Source organism: Lathamus discolor, chromosome 22 (genome assembly GCF_037157495.1).
Source record: "Lathamus discolor isolate bLatDis1 chromosome 22, bLatDis1.hap1, whole genome shotgun sequence".
Taxonomy (NCBI): domain Eukaryota; kingdom Metazoa; phylum Chordata; class Aves; order Psittaciformes; family Psittacidae; genus Lathamus; species Lathamus discolor.
In genome coordinates this window covers 2,663,400-2,680,300 of record NC_088905.1, presented here as the reverse complement: position 1 = coordinate 2,680,300, position 16,901 = coordinate 2,663,400, and the positions used below count along the sequence as shown (strand labels likewise).

Below are 16,901 nucleotides of genomic sequence, written 5' to 3'. Positions count from 1 at the left end.
TAGTGCAAAACTGGTGGGAAAGGGGAGCATGTACCCCTTTAAACCTCTACGGTGTGTCTGAGCAACTCTGTGCTAACTGCATCTGTTGGCCACGTGTCTCCTCCTCAGATAAGGAATCCTGGGGCCAGCAATTAAAAGGTATTTTGGCAGGTTATAGAATCACAGAATAGTCAGGGTTGGAAAGGATGTTAAGATCATCTAGTTCCAACCCCCCTGTTAGAGACTATCTTCTCACAAGCTCCCTTTTTTGACTCACATTTACCAATCAATCAATGTATGTCTCCCTATCATAATAAAGCCATCATCTATATACACAACCTGTCAGAAATGACAACTCCTCATTCTAATATTATGGGAAATATATATGCCTTGGAGGAAACACCTGTTGGATCCCTAAAGTGGGAGATAGAAAGAAAAGACAGCAGGAAACTCACTTCATCATAACGGCATCCACCTTGCCAAAGCCAAGCATATTCTGACTTAACAAGAACCACTCTTAAGTTCAGGGCTCCTTCTGCCATATACTCTGCAAATGATTCTTATGGAATTTTGATTTTCCTCAGAGACCCATAAATCATCCTGCACTAGACCTGGAGGAGTTTGAGGATGAGGGCACTGACACAATCTAGCACCCAGAGCGACAGAAATAGTCTCTGATTGAGCTACAGTCACTTCAGCCATTAGCAGGTTAGGTGGTTCACAAACTGACTGTGCTGTGGGTGCACAGTTATCTCTGCTAGCTCTGCATCCATCAGGAAAGGAAACAGTTGGATTCACATGATGCTCTGCATTGCCATGTCTGTGTTACCTTTCCTGCATCGTGTTCTCATTTGAGGTCCTTACCACTCACACTGCACTGAATAGGATGGCAAAATAGCACAAGACTGTAGGAGTGGAGCTGACCTACAGAGCACCAGGTACTCTGGACTGTGGGCATTTCTGTGACTGTGGTCCTAACGGCTGAACATTTCAAAACCCTCTTCCACACCATCCGGCACATAAGCCACTGGTGTAATCAGTGCCCAACCCACAGGCAAACTGAGCCTATTACAAGAGCCCACCATTAAACTCAGAACAAAACTTGGGTTTATACTACAAGTAGCCCCAGTTCAATACCTTCTGCATCATCCAAATGTAGCAGGCTCAAACTGAGAGTGCTGCAACATAATAAAACATTTCTTTTTTGCCTGTTGGCACAGCCGTGATCTGATATAAACCAGTCATTCATGTTACTATGAATCAAAGTAGGGAACGTAGCTCTCAGCTACACTGAGAGATGGTCAGACACATCCAAGATGTTTCAAACTTCATTTGAGGACTAACATAAGTGATTAACAGTTGTCTATAGCATTAGAAGGCAGGAGTGGAAGTCTTTCTATCAAATTGTTAGCTGCCAACAACTTCCCGCTGACAAGCTATCTTTAAATTCTTCATAATGCCTTTGAAAGCCCTAAAGCTTTGTTGAATCCCTCGCCTGCCGTCTTCCGACATCAGCTCTTCCACTCCTTGTCATGGGAAAATGTGGCTACAACGAGTCGTAATGCCACGTGCACGCATCAAGGTCTGTGCTCATTTGGTTTGCCTTCTGCACCCTAACTAGAGAACAGCAGTAAATCTGCAGGAATCAGAGCTTATTTCTGCGTCCTAAATCTTGCCCAGAGAGAGAGAAAGGGGTAGAAGTGTACTCACAAAGCAGCTTGGGACAAGCAAGGCCTGGAAGAGTTGTACCATTGGTCCCCAGGAACCCCCACATGAGAAATCCATGCACAAAAGTCTCCAGGGAGCAAACACCGGCGGGACCTGCACCAGGTTGCTCCAGGAGCTGGAATGCCCCAGCCCATCAGCACAAACACCCTGACATCCTTCCCCTGTCTCTGTACCGCAGCCTTGGGGATCATTTAACTCTTGGCATGTGGGCTGTTCGGTTCACATCCCATCAGGGAATCCTCTCATTGTTTTTTGACTGGCTCCCAGATCCACACATATGTTAACCTTTTCCTTTAGGGAGGAGTGGAGTTTCACACACACAATGAACATTGCCTCTGAAGGCTGCTACAAAGCCCCTTTGCTCACTCCCAGGCCCACATTGTAAGAATATGGTGCTTGTCTGGGCTTGGCTTATTCATCACCATGGATTATATCACTCCAATCACAATGCATCAAAGTGCTTTCCCTACCTCACAAGGAACTCTGAGGCTTAATTAATTGACACAGAGAGGTATTATGTGTCATTGCAAAATATTGTAATGTAGAGTATTCCATCCAATAATTAACAACTACGCCAGGCTATAAGTAGAACCATTCTTAAAAATGAGTAGTTAAATTTTTCTTAATTACATCCACTGAACCAAATCTGCCCCTAAGCAATGCACATGTAATCCCAGTGAAGTCAGCCTGCTCGTACAGAATACACTCAAATAAAAATAGACTGCGCTTATCATCTATATTGCCGCGATACTTACACTCCCCCACTAAGTTTAGGGACTCCTGCTTTATTTAGAGTTGTAAACAAGAACAATAAAGGTAAACCAAGTTGAATTGAGAAAACAGCATGGAAGGAGAGATGCAGCATTGGGACTTACACAACACACAAATAGAAAGGCTGAATCCTCATCTAATAGGCACTGTCTGACACCACACTTCAAAACGGAGCCAAGATTCTCTAATGACAGGATTCCAGGTGATGATGCCTTGAGAAGAACTCCTGATACCTGCGTGGCAAAGTCTGAAGAGTTGGCAGCACTGGAGAAGTTCAGACTGCATAGGGTAAATGGACTGAAGTGTCTGAACACTGATCCAGACGCATTAGGATCTACTTCACTGAAGAAACCTCCGAGTGACACATAAGAAAAGTCATCATCTGCTTTTGTTGCCTGCTCTCCATTTCCACATTCAACCTCCATCCAAATCACCTCCCTGAGCTAACACTTCACTGTGTAAAGACACGTCGTTCAGCCACAGACAGAAACCAGGTGTAATAACTCCACCACTTTTGCAAATTAACATAGCCCAGTTATCGTGGGGAAGCTGGATCCTACTTCTGCAGGCAGATGTCATGTGTCAGAGCTATGAGCCATTGTTTCTGACAGAAAACAACAGCTCGTTATTCAGAACATCCCCTGTGAAATCTCTGCTGAAGCCTCCCTCTCCCCTTGCGAGGTCACAGGAGGGACGGAAGAGACACAGCTTCTTCTCCCTGGCACGGACAAGTGCATGTGCGTGTTTTCATTCTCTCACTACTCCCTTGGCTGGGCACAGGTTGTATTTTAAAACCCAAAGCCTGATCCTGCTCCCCACAGAGCAGAGGCTTGCTTTGATTCCAGAAAGGCTGTTCAGAGAGGAAGACAGCAGACAGCTTGAGTAAGGGTGGCAAAACTCAGTTCCTAATTATTAGATTAAACCCTTGAAACAGTTGTCATGTATGAAGGGACAAAGCAGAATTTGGCAAACAGGAAAGGAAAAAACAAATCTTCTCATAATGATAAATAATCTCTGAAGACAACCTTGTCAGTTTGTGAGCATCTCAACAGTTCCCTGGTTTTGTTTTTTTTGGTCAGTGCTTATCAAAATTTGCATGGCTAGTTAGTGGGTTAATTTAATTACGAGCAGCATTCCTGAACAGCCTGATGGGGGATCTGCAGAGGGCAACAGAATGTGTTCTTGACTGATGAAACTGCACACACTCGCACATCTGGAAGCCGTCATGGGACGGATCGCTGTCTAGTAAATGCGTGTTGAGTGTTACAATATTTTACTAAGCACTCCCAATCTGTCAAGGTTTCCAGGAGAGTAGAGACTGGGAACATTTGGGATCATTTGTAGCTTAGAGCCATTAGCAACTTCCACCCACTTATTGTGACGTTATTAATAGCACAATAATTGAAAGAGCAGAACTTGGCTTACTCAAGATCTTAGAAGTGATTTTCACTAAGGGTCAAACCCGGGGACCCAGGACCCCGCTGAACAATAGACTGCACTGGGTAGTACAGCCTTGGCTGAATTCGTGGTATCTTTGTGCAGACTGTTCCTCAGGGGCCTTACCTGCAGACCCAGCCCAGCCCTGTTGTTTCAGGTCTCTGTAAGAGGTAGCACATGGTAACACTGCCCAAGAAAGAACCAGAGAAGACAGTGCTGTGTAAGCAATGTGATGCTGACCATCCTTTACTAATTGCCCTCCTCAACAACAGTTAATGGTAAGAAAAGCATTAAGCACCACACACAAGGTAGATAAATTTACACTTCATTAAACCACGGACAGTGTAACAAAAGCTGTCTGCCAGATAGAAGTGAGCTGTAGCTCTATGCTATCCCCACTAAAACACAAGTTGCTGGCTAAAACCCAATGCTGTTATTCTTGCATGACATCCAGGGATGCTTGTGAGTAAGTGACATCCTAAATTCTCCTGGACTCCAAGAGAGCAGAATGGCCAATTAGTGACCAAGACTCAAGTCATGGAGAAGACCAGTTCTAGCCTGGCACACAGGAATGGATTTCATCCCATGAAAAGCAATTCCCTGCTAAGGAAATCAGAACTCAGGGCTCAGCCTGTGAAAGAGATTTTGCACAAAGTTTCTTCACAGCTCAAGGAAAAGATCTGGAAGCCTTCAAAACTTACCACTGGCTTCATGTTAAGCCATTGCATATCCGTTTAATTTAAATCCCCATCCAATCATTAAATATGGGTGTGTTATTTCTAATGGGTCATTATGATGTGATTTATGCCATTGGTGTAATTGTCAGAATTACTGTGGGTAATTAAAATACAAAATGCATGAGAGGCTTCAGGCCCTCTCAGCACCCTCATTAAAAATCAGGAGCTGACCAAATTATAAATAGACTGGTTTGCACAAGTTCACAGGGAAAGCTAATTATGAAACTTCTCCTTATGCACTCAGAACTCACACCATCAGTCATGCAAATTCCTTCAGTGATTATACCATTGTATAACGTAGAATGGGATTAGTATGCACAGGTGGGTGCAACTCCAGTTACAGTGTGCAGTACAACTGTGCTTTACACAGTGACTGGGAATCCCTAAAACTCTTATGCAAGCTTGATGATAGATGTGGGACAAGGGCCTGGGGAAGAGAGAGGTGGTGCATTTTCACATGAAACATAGACAAGCCAGGAACCCAGGGAGAGGCTGCAACGGATAAGGCTCTCTGATCTGTAATGGTAAGCCTCAGAGAAACAAGAGAGCCATGTGAACACAAGGGAAGGCAGCTTCAGAGAGAAGCTGGGATAAACTACAGCTTAACTGACTAAAGAATGGTGGCTGGCTAAAATCACAGGCAGTTTAGATGGCAAATCCAGCCAGCGTGAAGACAAACTGAGGTTAAGAAACACTTCTCTATCTAAGTAGGCAAGGACTGAGACTTTTTCTTCCTAGTATTCTGTATTTTTTACCCTCCAGAAGGGAAGGAAACAAGAAATAAATAACTGGGAGCCTATATACAAAATTCAACCAAAATCAAATCAAGAAGTGTATCACTGATGGAAGAAGAGTCCTGTTACAGTTAACAGTAACATCTCCAGTGACCTCAAGCCCGAATGGAGGATGCTTTTGCTTACTGTGGGCTTTCCTAAAGTGAAACTCCTCTTTCCATGCCAGTAAACAGACTTGGTTTTCATGCAAAGAGACAATGCAGCCTGTACAGAACAAATCTGGGCAGGTTTTGCACACCATGGAAGGCAGGACCTGTATCAGAAATCACTACAATACCTGCTCCACCACAATGACCCATCAGTCTTACTGGTTGTGCAAGTCTCAGTGAAGACCTGTGTTCCATGAGCCAGGCTGTGGCAACAGAAAAATGTACTGGGGTGTTTACAGACCCTTTTATACCAAGAAGAGTCATGTTCCAAAACTAATGCTGATACACCTTTTGTGCACTTGTATAGGGTTCTGGGGACTGGAGATTTGAAGAGAGAAAGCTTGGGGGACGCATGCATGGACAACGGGCTCCACCTGAATTTTTAACTCAGCTTAACCTTCATCCAACCTGTCACCTTGACTCTTGTGAAGCAGGCTTCAAGCATGTACCAAGAAAAATGGGACTTCCAAACACAACAAGTAGTAGAATGCAAAAGACTATCTCCTCTTCCTGGAGGAGCTCCCTGCCTAACATCAGTTCATAAACTTCCATGTCCAAAATACCTGTTCCCCATCTTCCTTATGCATCCCAAACTCCAGAAATGCCATTAGGGTACTTCAGCAGGGACTCTTTCCAGAATTCCACCCCTGAAGTGTTGGAGAGGTACTTACAGACACCTATACCTATAGGCATCCATACTTTCCCGTATTCCTCCACACCCTCTGAGGTTTGGCTATTGCTGAAATACCCCGTCCACATCTCTCTCCCATTCCAGGAATAAAAGTGATGCTGAAGGAACAGGAAACTTGTCTAACTTGTGAGGGTTTTGTGCTATGCCAACAGACTGCTAGATTTCCACAGAGCCCCCACCCTGTAGCGTAAATACCAGGTAGTGATCAAAAGCACAATGTGCCTGCTGACAAAAGGGATCTTGCTCACTGTAACAACACTTTCTCCACCTCTATCTATCTCCTTTTTCTTGAGAACACAGTTTTACACTTGTCCTTCATACAAATAACCCGAGGGTGGGAATTATTCAGAAGGCTCGTGTTTGACACCCCATCTGTTCATTTCTGACAGCGATATATAATGTAAGGCTATAAAAACTTGAAAAATAATGCAACATAAAAAGGGATTGACTCGGCTCCAAGAGGCCATAAACGGTAACAAATACCATTGTATGATTTATTTCATGCTGTAATCTTTACAGTAAGTCATCTTTCAGACATTTCCTTGTGACAGGTTTTAATAATATTAATGCCCAGAGCAATCCAAATCATCGCCAATAGACATATTTATCAAGCTGCCAATCCAAGTAAATGAAATTCTATAAGCAATAATGTAACATGTTTAAAGGAAGCTAATAAAACAAGTCAGGAGAGAAATATTACTGCAAAGTATGCTCTCTCTAATCCAGCCTGGATTTTATACAACCAAAATGCAAATCTTTCCCTCCATGATTTATCGCTCCAAAAATACCAATGACCTTTTCAGGAGCTCTTGCACAGCTCTTCTCACACATTTAGAAAGACTGGGATGCATTCTGCCAGATTAGCTGAGCTGGAGTGCGCAGCATTACTGCCTTGGTTTGCCCTAACTTTGGACTGGGAAGTGATGGGTAGCATCAGAGAGTAGGATCTTAAGTCTTTAAGATTTATTAAAGACTGACAAGCCTTAACATAGGCTTGGCAACTCAGCAGGTATTTACAAGCAATTATCCAGGCACTAGATAAGTTGCAATTAAGAGGGAGCTAAAACTTGCTTCTTTAACCTGGTTTCCCTTTTAATCTAATTCAGTTTCTACTAATCCATGGCTTGGCTGAAGTGACTACACGAGGGCAGAAGGAGGAAGGAGACGCTGCAGAGTTGTGTACACACGGACTCTTGTTCACAAACATTCTTTTATGCCTCACTAGAAACTTAGCAGGAATGAAAACCAAGAGTCAACAACTCAGCAAACCAAACACCATTAAATTTGCCATGCCTTAGGCAGGAATGCATGGAGAAACCATGACTAGGAGAGCAAGTGTACCCGTGCAGGGGCTCAGAACCGCCCGAGGAATCCTAACAGGTCTTTCTGTATTCACTTCTGGGTGAGCTTTATAGGTCTTAGGGTTTCTTTGTATTGGTTTGTGATGGTTTTCTTTCCAATGCTGCTAATTAAGCTTTTCTCCTGCATATAAAGAGCTGCTAATTTTCAGTAGAGGAAACAAATGTACAAAACTTAATACATGCAGTACAATAGAAGGTATCTTTCATTACCATAGTCTAGGACACCAGCAATACTGGCAAGTTCAGGTTAAAATATAAGGAAGTTCTTCCCTGTGAGGGTGCTGAGGCGCTGGCACAGGGTGCCCAGAGAAGCTGTGGCTGCCCCATCCCTGGCAGTGCTCAAGGCCAGGTTGGACACAGGGGCTTGGAGCAAGCTGCTCCAGTGGAAGGGGTCCCTGCCCGTGGCAGGGGTTGGAACTGAATGAACTTTAAGGTCCCTGCCAATCCAAACCATTCCATGATTCTGTTTTCAGAGCAGCCTGAAAAGGGACAAGAGAGTAAGTATCAGAGTAATTTTAAAAGCACTGCCTGCTGGACACAGTGCAAGCAATCCCCATGGTAATCCAGAAGGCTCTGGAAAGGAGACTTGTGTTAAAATGTCTACCTGATTGCAGCTTACCATCCTACATCAAATGGAGCCACCCCTGGCCACGCTCCAAACCATCATTTGGAAGCAAAAGGTCAGTGTTAGCTTTTCTATTAGCAGAACACCCCAGGTGGAAAAACTCACTTTAATCTGAAATTGGGCAATTTGATCCAAATCTGTTTTGGGGTTAATAATAATAATAAATGATTTGGGATTAATTTGAGAGCTCTGATGTTAGGAAGAGTCAGGCCCCAAAAGCTGTAATTTGCATTGTGTCGTTTCTTCTGAGGATTGGCGGATGGCAAAGGTCACACCAATCTATAAGAAGGGCAAGAAGGAGGACCCGGGTAATTATAGACCGGTCAGCCTTACCTCCACCCCTGGAAAGGTGATGGAACAACTTATTCTTGACTCCATCACTAGGCATATCAAGGATGAGGGGGTCATTAAGAACAGCCAACATGGTTTTATGAGGGGGAAGTCATGTATGACCAACCTTATAGCCTTCTATGAGGAAGTGACTAGATGGAGGGATGATGGTAGAGCGGTAGATGTAGTTTTTCTTGATTTCAGTAAGGCATTTGATACTGTCTCCCACAGCATCCTCACAGATAAGCTAAAGAAGTGTGGGCTTGACGATCAAGTAGTGAGGTGGATCGAGAACTGGTTGAAAGGAAGAAGGCAGAGAGTTGTGGTCAATGGCGCAGAATCTAGCTGGAGGTCTGTGACTAGTGGAGTTCCTCAGGGGTCGGTGCTGGGACCGGTGCTGTTTAATATTTTCATCAATGACCTGGATGAGGGAACTGAGTGCACCCTCAGCAAGTTTGCTGATGACACAAAACTGGGAGGAGTGGCTGACACACCAGAGGACTGTGCTGCCATTCAGCGAGACCTGGACAGGCTGGAGAGTTGGGCGGGGAGAAACTTGATGAAATTTAACAAGGGCAAGTGTAGAGTCTTGCATCTGGGGAAGAACAACCCCATGGACCAGTACAGGTTGGGGGGTGACCTGCTGGAAAGTAGCGAAGGGGAAAGGGACCTGGGGGTCCTGGTGGATACGAGGATGACCATGAGCCAGCAATGTGCTCTTGTGGCCAAGAAGGCAAATGGCATCTTAGGGTGCATTAGAAAGGGAGTGGTTAGTAGGTCAAGAGAGGTTCTCCTCCCCCTCTACTCAGCCTTGGTGAGGCCGCATCTGGAATATTGCGTCCAGTTCTGGGCCCCTCTGTTCAAGAAGGACAGGGAATTGCTTGAAGGAGTCCAGCGCAGAGCCACAAAGATGATTAAGGGAGTGGAACATCTCCCTTATGAGGAGAGGCTGAGGGAGCTGGGTCTCTTTAGCTTGGAGAAGAGGAGACTGAGGGGTGACCTCATCAATGTTTACAAATATGTAAAGGGTAGGTGTCAGGATGATGGAGCTAGGCTTTTTTCAGTGATATCCAGTGACAGGACAAGGGGCAATGGGTGTAAACTGGAACATAGGAAGTTCCACGTTAACATCAGGAAGAACTTCTTTACTGTAAGAGTGACAGAGCACTGGAACAGGTTGCCCAGGGGGGTTGTGGAGTCTCCTACACTGGAGATATTCAAGGCCCGCCTGGACAAGTTCCTGTGTGATGTACTGTAGGTTACCCTGCTCTTGCAGGGGGGTTGGACTAGATGATCTTTTTAGGTCCCTTCCAACCCTTGGGATTCTGTGATTCTACAACTTTTGATACCTCATTTCACCATTTCCTCCTTCCCTTTGCCTTCCCACTCTTTGTCTGCTCTTTTTACTTAGACTAAGAGCTCTTTAAGGCAGAAACTACCTTTTACCATGCACATATACAGCATCCAGCCTAACAGGATCCCAGTCCCAGTAGAAGCCTCAAGGCATTGCTATAATACAAATAATAAATACTGCAACTAATAATAACAGCACAGTAAAATGTCCTCTCCAGGGAAGTGACTGGAAGACCAGTCCCTGGTGTCATTTAAAACTAAACACCAGAAAACATACCTGCACTGACAGGATAGAAGAGAGAGTCTTTATGATATGGTGATGAGGGAGAATCTTGATGGGGTTGGGACCAATTATTTATCTGCATATTTGGCTAATCCTTAAGGGGATTTCAACATATCTTAGTAGCACTTCTGCTCCTCAGTGCTGAGCAGCAGCAGAGATCTCTGGGAAAATAAATAAATAAATAAGAAATTTATAATCCCCAAGGTGTAATCCTGGAGTATGGAAACTCACTTCACCTAAATACCTCCCTCTGGCATAATTGACTTTTCATGTGCATGTTAATAATGATATTTCAGCAGGTTGTGAGGGCTTGTTCTTCTCCCCCCACCCCCTTTGGTAAATTATGTTCCTGGGCATGAGGAGGGGGAGGGACACATTATAAATCTAATGATGTTTTCGTTTCTATTTAACAAGTCAGCACAATCTGGTAACACGCGTGTATGTATTTACTGTGCAGCCCCAATATTTACAGCTGACCTAATCAGTTGTAGGAGAGCAGCACTGAGCAACGTTTTATTGTCCCAATAGCACGTATGTGCTGGGGACAGCTGCTAAGATGCAGAGCTCTCCAGAGGACACCTCTGGGTCCCTGCCATACTGACATTTGCCTTTGCTGCTGAACACAAGCTAGGGTTTTGGAGGGAGGGGAGACATTTATTAAGTCTCTTCAGTTGTATAGTGGCTGCAAATTGCTCACAAGCAGAAACGAGGCAAGAAATAGTAGTTTGTGCATCTCTCTTACCCTGATAGGCTCCTGTTTACTCCCTGCAAATGCTGGTATGACACCATTTGCCAATATGTCCTGTCACCCTCTCTGGTGGATGCTTCAGAAGAGCGTAACAGCTTGCTATTACTGACAGCTCAGTACCAGACCATGATACCCATCCTTATGCTGAATGGATCAGCTCAGGTTGGAGGAGCCCCAGTGATCCCAGTGCAACTCGACTGGCAAACACTGTAGGTCAGAACATTGCACTCACACCTTGCCTTGGACAGCTCATGACTATGCTCTGCCACCAGTCTGCAAACCCTGCTGGGCAATCAGATCCTGCTGGCTAGGAAGAATTTAGATGGCCTAGAGAGGACTCCTCTAGCATTACTGATGCTAGAGAGCAAGGCTGGGTGGAATGATTTCTCTTGGGTCTCCATGTGCCTTTAGAGCAAACTTCTTTTAGAGTATTCCAGAGTTTGCTAATCTTCCAGGCTGCTGCCAGTGTCACACTACAACTGAATACCTGCACAAAGAGCAAACCTTGGTGTTGGCTGTTCATGTTCCTACCCTGAGCTGCACTATGCTCTCTCCAAATGAAATGTGCTCATAACTGAGCTGTTCAGTGCTGGAATCATTTGGTTTCTGTCGGGAAAGCAGCGAGCACTTTCAGGAGGTGTAAGAGGGTAGGAAAAAAAGCCAGAGGGTAGGAAGAGTTCATCCTCTGTGTTTGTACCATCCTCATACTTGTTGTAAGTGACTTGTGATTATTTACAACACTATCCTCAGAGTCAAACCCAAACCACTTTTCACTTCCTCAATTTCCCATCAGGGAATCAAAATTCAGAAAGGCTAAGTGGCCTAAAGTCCCAGATTGGATCTGAGGAAGCAGATCAAGAAAATTAGTTCAAGTTTCCCAAGTCCTAAAGTAGCTATTTAACAGCTGGAACATCTTTTCTCTGACACTCGATCTAGTCCTTTCTGGGCCATAATCTGAGGTCATGGGCCATTAAACCCAGCATTTTAACACCAAGGCAGTGATTTGAGGATGTACAGCAGCACCCTCCGAGATGTTTTAAGAGCACCAGAGCCTATCTACATCTCCTGCTTTCCACAGTGATGTAGCTGGTTCAGGATGTACAATGTTCCTCCTTGCACTCCCCAGGTCTGTATCTTTGTTGCTAATCTGCATTCCTCCCCTTGTCAGCATTTGACAGGAGGCACAGCAAAGCTCTCTGTATCACATGTGTCTAAACATGTCCAGCGCATACAGATGGGAAAGGAAAGGTTAAGACTGGAGGAACATTCAGACACACGTATCTTTTTATCTCACAAACTGACAGATGAACCCTCTCACATACCCTTAACTTTCTTGTGATGTTGTAACTATTGTGCCAAACCACACTAACCCAGCAATTCCAAACATACCCCTGGCAGAAAAGGGGACACCTCTCTGAATAGGTGATTTGTCAGCCTTAAGCTGTAATTGTGCTGCACAGGTGTGCTAAAAGCAGGTGCACTTGCCCTTGGTAACAGCATACCACTTTCTACAGCTCTCTGTTCAGTGAAGGAGGAGCTGGATGGGAGCAGCTCTCTCAGGATGCCACGTGCCACTCGGTTCCTCTGGTCAAGCTTAATGGAAGTGTCACTAAGTCAGAAAACGAAAAGTCAGAACAGCGTGTCTTAGACATTAAGAAGTATGTGAGAGAACTCTCTTATAGACTTCTAAACCAAGATACTTGGCCAAATAGACAGAGCTGGGTCAGTCGCAACCTTTATCACAGACCTCCTGGGTTACTGTGAAGAGCCTGTGCAGGGTCTGACTGCTCAGGGCAGCTCCGAGGTGCTCCGAGAGGCAGAACAGGGAGAAAAACTCCCATTTACTTCCCCTGCCTGACCAGGGTGTCATTGTCTCAAGAAGCCCTATTACCTCTTAATACATATCTGAGGATTAAAAGCTAATACTCAAGTAATAGCTTTTGATTAAGTCTGGATGATAAAGGAAAATGTAGCTTTTGTTTTCTGTTCTGACTGAACCCTGGTAACACCATTTACACTCCTGTTAAATGACAGTAGTAGCTCCTTTGACTAAAGCTGGCAATCTGTGAGGCTCCTGTATTGCTTTGCAGATTCACGACAATGAACTTGCTTTTTTGCCAGCTAAATCTCCTTATTTCTGTTGCAGCATTGCAGGTACTGGAGGCATAATCATCTACACTACCTGGTGTCTTTTCCATCTAACCTTGACCTTACCTCCCTCACAATGACTTCGAAGGAATCCAGAACACCATGTACCACTTAAACTACATCATATGGAGAGTGGAGGCATGAACCAAAGTGCTTATAATTAAGCTCTGTTTTGCTCTGATACATCCAGAATCCTAGGGGAAACTGATGGCAAGGTCTTATGCTTGGCAAAGCTCCTGATCCACCTCAAGCAACTACTTTCTCTACAATATAACTGGTGCAGAACTGCAGGTTTGCAAACAACTGCTTTTTATTAATACACATTTATACTGAAGTGTCATCTTGTCCTTTTAAAATCTAAGATTGCCTAGGAAACAAGAAGAAAACCAACCAGGTGGAGAGCTCCTACAGTGTCAATGTCTTTCTATTCATTTGCCATTGACTTTTATTAAGACATCTCTGCAGTTTATGCCAAGTCTCTTTTCTGGGAGGTAGCTGGCTTTCAAGAGACCTTTGTTACATCTCTGCTGATACATGTTGGACTGAAAATGGGCTCCAGCTTCTCTTTCTACATGACATTACTACATGGAGTCCTCCAGGTGTCAGCATGTTTATGCTTGTTCACTCGGTCTGGCTGAGCACAGTGTGAATGAGCTTTGCCTTACTCTCCCCCATCTGCAGTTGAGGCATAGTTTGCAGTGGGGCTTGGCTGCCATCTGCTGCTTACAGGATTTGCAAGTGTCTGAAATATAAGTAGGCATGCACGGGTACATCACACTCTGTGGAAAGCCCCTTGTCTACCCTTTAAAGCAAAGCACCACCTCCATGGAGGGGAGACACTGGCAGCCAAGTTCACAGGAGCCTGGAAGAGGTGTGCCTTAAATACTTCATGAAAATGCAGCAAGCTTCGATTTGGTGTAATGACACACAGACATGAGGCTGTCCTCTATTGCAACAGAAACCCAACACCTAACAAACCCCACATCTTCAAAATGCAGCTCTTCTCTGCAGTTAAAGAACAGTATTCTGTGATAAACAGGTAACAAGTGGAGTGAAAATATTGATCAAGGTATATCCCGTCCTACTCTTTCTTTTTTTAAGCAAAGAAGTTTTAACTCCTAAAGGAAAGCATAAATTAGAAATGCATTTAAAATATAATCATCATCTGTAAGACTTACTAGTAAAATAAGATGTTTCTGATGATATCAGGTAAGTAAAGGGCTGTGTATTCCAGCCTCTTCTCTAGTGAGATAGTTATGAACAGTACATTTAACAGACACTTATTCAGACATCTTTTCTTTTTCATTAGAAACAAAGTTTTTCACATTACCTAAGAAAGGTTTTGAGCAGAGTCTACTTTTCCACTGCCATCTTTTAATCTGCTCTGGTTTCTGTACATGAATATGACAGGCTTTACAATAGAACTGTGCCCTAGAAAACAGAAGTGAATTAGACAGAACTGAATTGTATTTAGCTGATGAGATAATAACTGCACTTGTCTGCTCTCTTAGAAGTTTTTCTGTTCTAGATCTTTTTCCAACAACACAGTAATAAAGGATCTTACCTTGTGACTTCTGCCAGGGCACGAGCAGTAAGAAATCCTACTGTATTCCAATGAAGCTCCACCTGCACAGTTGGATTGATCAGGATAGTACTTTGATAAACAAAGAGCAATCACAGTTTGTCTATCTGGTGCCATTTTTTGCCTCTGCTGTGAGAATTCAGACTACACGATTGTTACAGCTTCTGCGACTTATAAGACATGAGAAAGTGCAGCCTGGATGGGCCATTTTTCCATGGGGTCATTGAAAATCCTGAATATTCACACTTAAAATACCAGTTCTGTGCAACTGAAGATACTCAGACGGGCAGAGTTTGAGGTATCTGCTCTAATGATGAATAAGTCAGGTAAAAAAAGGGGAGGAAACTGTATTTTCTAACTCCTTGCCCTTCTAGATCTGGAGTGAGTATCCCTGCTGGGCTACTTTAAGCACATCTATGTTGAATCCCCTGCAACATCATTAAATTTACCAGTTTCTTCTACAAAGATTACTCAATGTACTATCTCAGTCCAAATTCCTAGTGCTTTCAACCAGTTTTAATGAATATTGGCATTGTGAATGGCTTCAGGGAAGATGACATGGTTGTTAACATTTTCCTTCCACACAAGAGAAGGGCTGTACTCAGCTCCTCCAGATTCATGGCTCAGAGGACAAACGAAATATGAATGACTATAATTACTACTACAGACATTGTAGCAACATCCAAAGGTCTCACTTTTAGAAGAGGTATCTATTCTGTGCCAACTGTTGTGTAAAGAAAGCAAAAATATAGTCTCTGTATCTCAAAGAGCACGCAGTTTCCCTTTCCCTCTTGCTTTGTGTCTTCCATCATTCTATTTTCAGCCAGACAATGCATGAACTCAAGGAAGAACAGATCGAGTTGTGGCCGGTTTTCCATTAGTGCTAAGCAACTACATCTACTGACTTCGTTCAGTGGACGGTTCATTCAACACTCCTGGAAGAGCCCCAGTGTGTTTCTCACAGCAGTGTTTCCCTACAACCCTCTGTTTTCTGAGTTTCTATTCCACAGTTTCATCAAAACAACCATTTCCTTTATAAAAGTGGAAATTGCACTCAATAGTCTGCATTTTCTGGGCAATTTCTCAAGCTTTTTAAAGATCTATAGCACTTATTTATTCCCCTTTCTGAACTAGTTCCAGCTTCCCCATTAGGATGTCTTGTATTTCATCATTAGAACAGACAGAGTGTTATCTGGCCCAGGACCAGACCAGCTTCAGAGAGCAAAACTCTGCTGCCAGCACTGACAAATTATCCCTTTATGACAATTGCTTTATAGTATTTAGGAGCCTCTATAAACTCACGTGGCTAAAAAAATATGAGGAGGCATTTCCTTTACCAATGAAAAGAAATATGCTCAAGTCACTCCAAATCAAAGTTGAGTCCTGTGCTTGTGCTTGCACGTGGAATAGAAGGTAAGAACAGTGTTTCACTTCCCATCTCTTACCTGATTATCTATGAGAAAAGAGGAGGCAGAAGAGATTGTTGTTATAGTAAAATTCACCCCAGCACTTCAGTAACCAAATGATGCCCTCTCTCCTGTCTCCTAAATACTCCATATATTGGGGTAAGAGGTGTATAAAACCTGTGCACACCCTGGGGCATGCCTCTTCTGAGCTCTTTGGAAACTGTCAGTTTGGAATTAGTTGACTTCTTCCTAGAAGTCTTCCAGACAATTACCTCTCCCTTTGACTGTCAAATCTGAGTTCAGTTCCCAAGAGGATAAGGTTCAGTTTTACAAAGCACAACCTGGGGAAAGCAAGTTAGTCACAGTATCTGTGTACTGTGAAAAGACACATCTGGAAGGAAATAATTGAAACCCAACCACATCTGTGCCACATACCTCTATAAAAGTCAAGTCTGCAAAATCACTGGAGAGCTGAAAAGTCATTACTTTGTAGTCTTTGTCTTCCAGAAGCAATCTGTCCTTCAAATATCTTCTCTTTGTCTAAAAGAATCAACCATAAAGATAATGTATTTATTGAAAGGTAAAGCAAACAGGGTAAGTAATCAAGCACTGGGCTGATACTCTAACACTACACAGTGTTAGATCAAAGGCCCTTAGTTACTGAAAGCAGAATGACATCAACTATGTTGTCAGAGACAGTATCAGAGTTAATGAACAACAGCCAAGAGGAAGTCTCAACCCTTCTAGACACTCCCAATCCATATTATCATCGAAGAACA

At 43.7% G+C, this 16,901-nt stretch overlaps 1 protein-coding gene across 6 annotated transcripts in view; it reads right to left on the bottom strand.

Annotated features, from left to right (window-relative positions):
• Positions 1 to 12,315: 12,315 nt before the first annotated feature.
• KCNU1 (potassium calcium-activated channel subfamily U member 1) overlaps positions 12,316 to 16,901 on the bottom strand; it is a 48,117-nt gene continuing 43,531 nt past the window's right edge. For 4 of the 6 annotated variants that reach the window (XM_065659296.1, XM_065659298.1, XM_065659297.1 and 1 more), the window contains 4 exons: positions 16,558 to 16,662; positions 14,699 to 14,760; positions 14,465 to 14,565; positions 13,534 to 13,876 (listed from right to left, as the gene is read on the bottom strand). In XM_065659296.1, coding sequence (XP_065515368.1) covers positions 13,746 to 13,876; positions 14,465 to 14,565; positions 14,699 to 14,760; positions 16,558 to 16,662 — 399 coding nt within the window. In that variant the 3' untranslated portion in view covers positions 13,534 to 13,745. Of the gene's footprint in view, positions 12,596 to 13,533; positions 13,877 to 14,464; positions 14,566 to 14,698; positions 14,761 to 16,557; positions 16,663 to 16,901 lie in introns of those variants that run through there. The other 2 variants (XM_065659300.1, XR_010608138.1) reach the window with 2 other exon arrangements.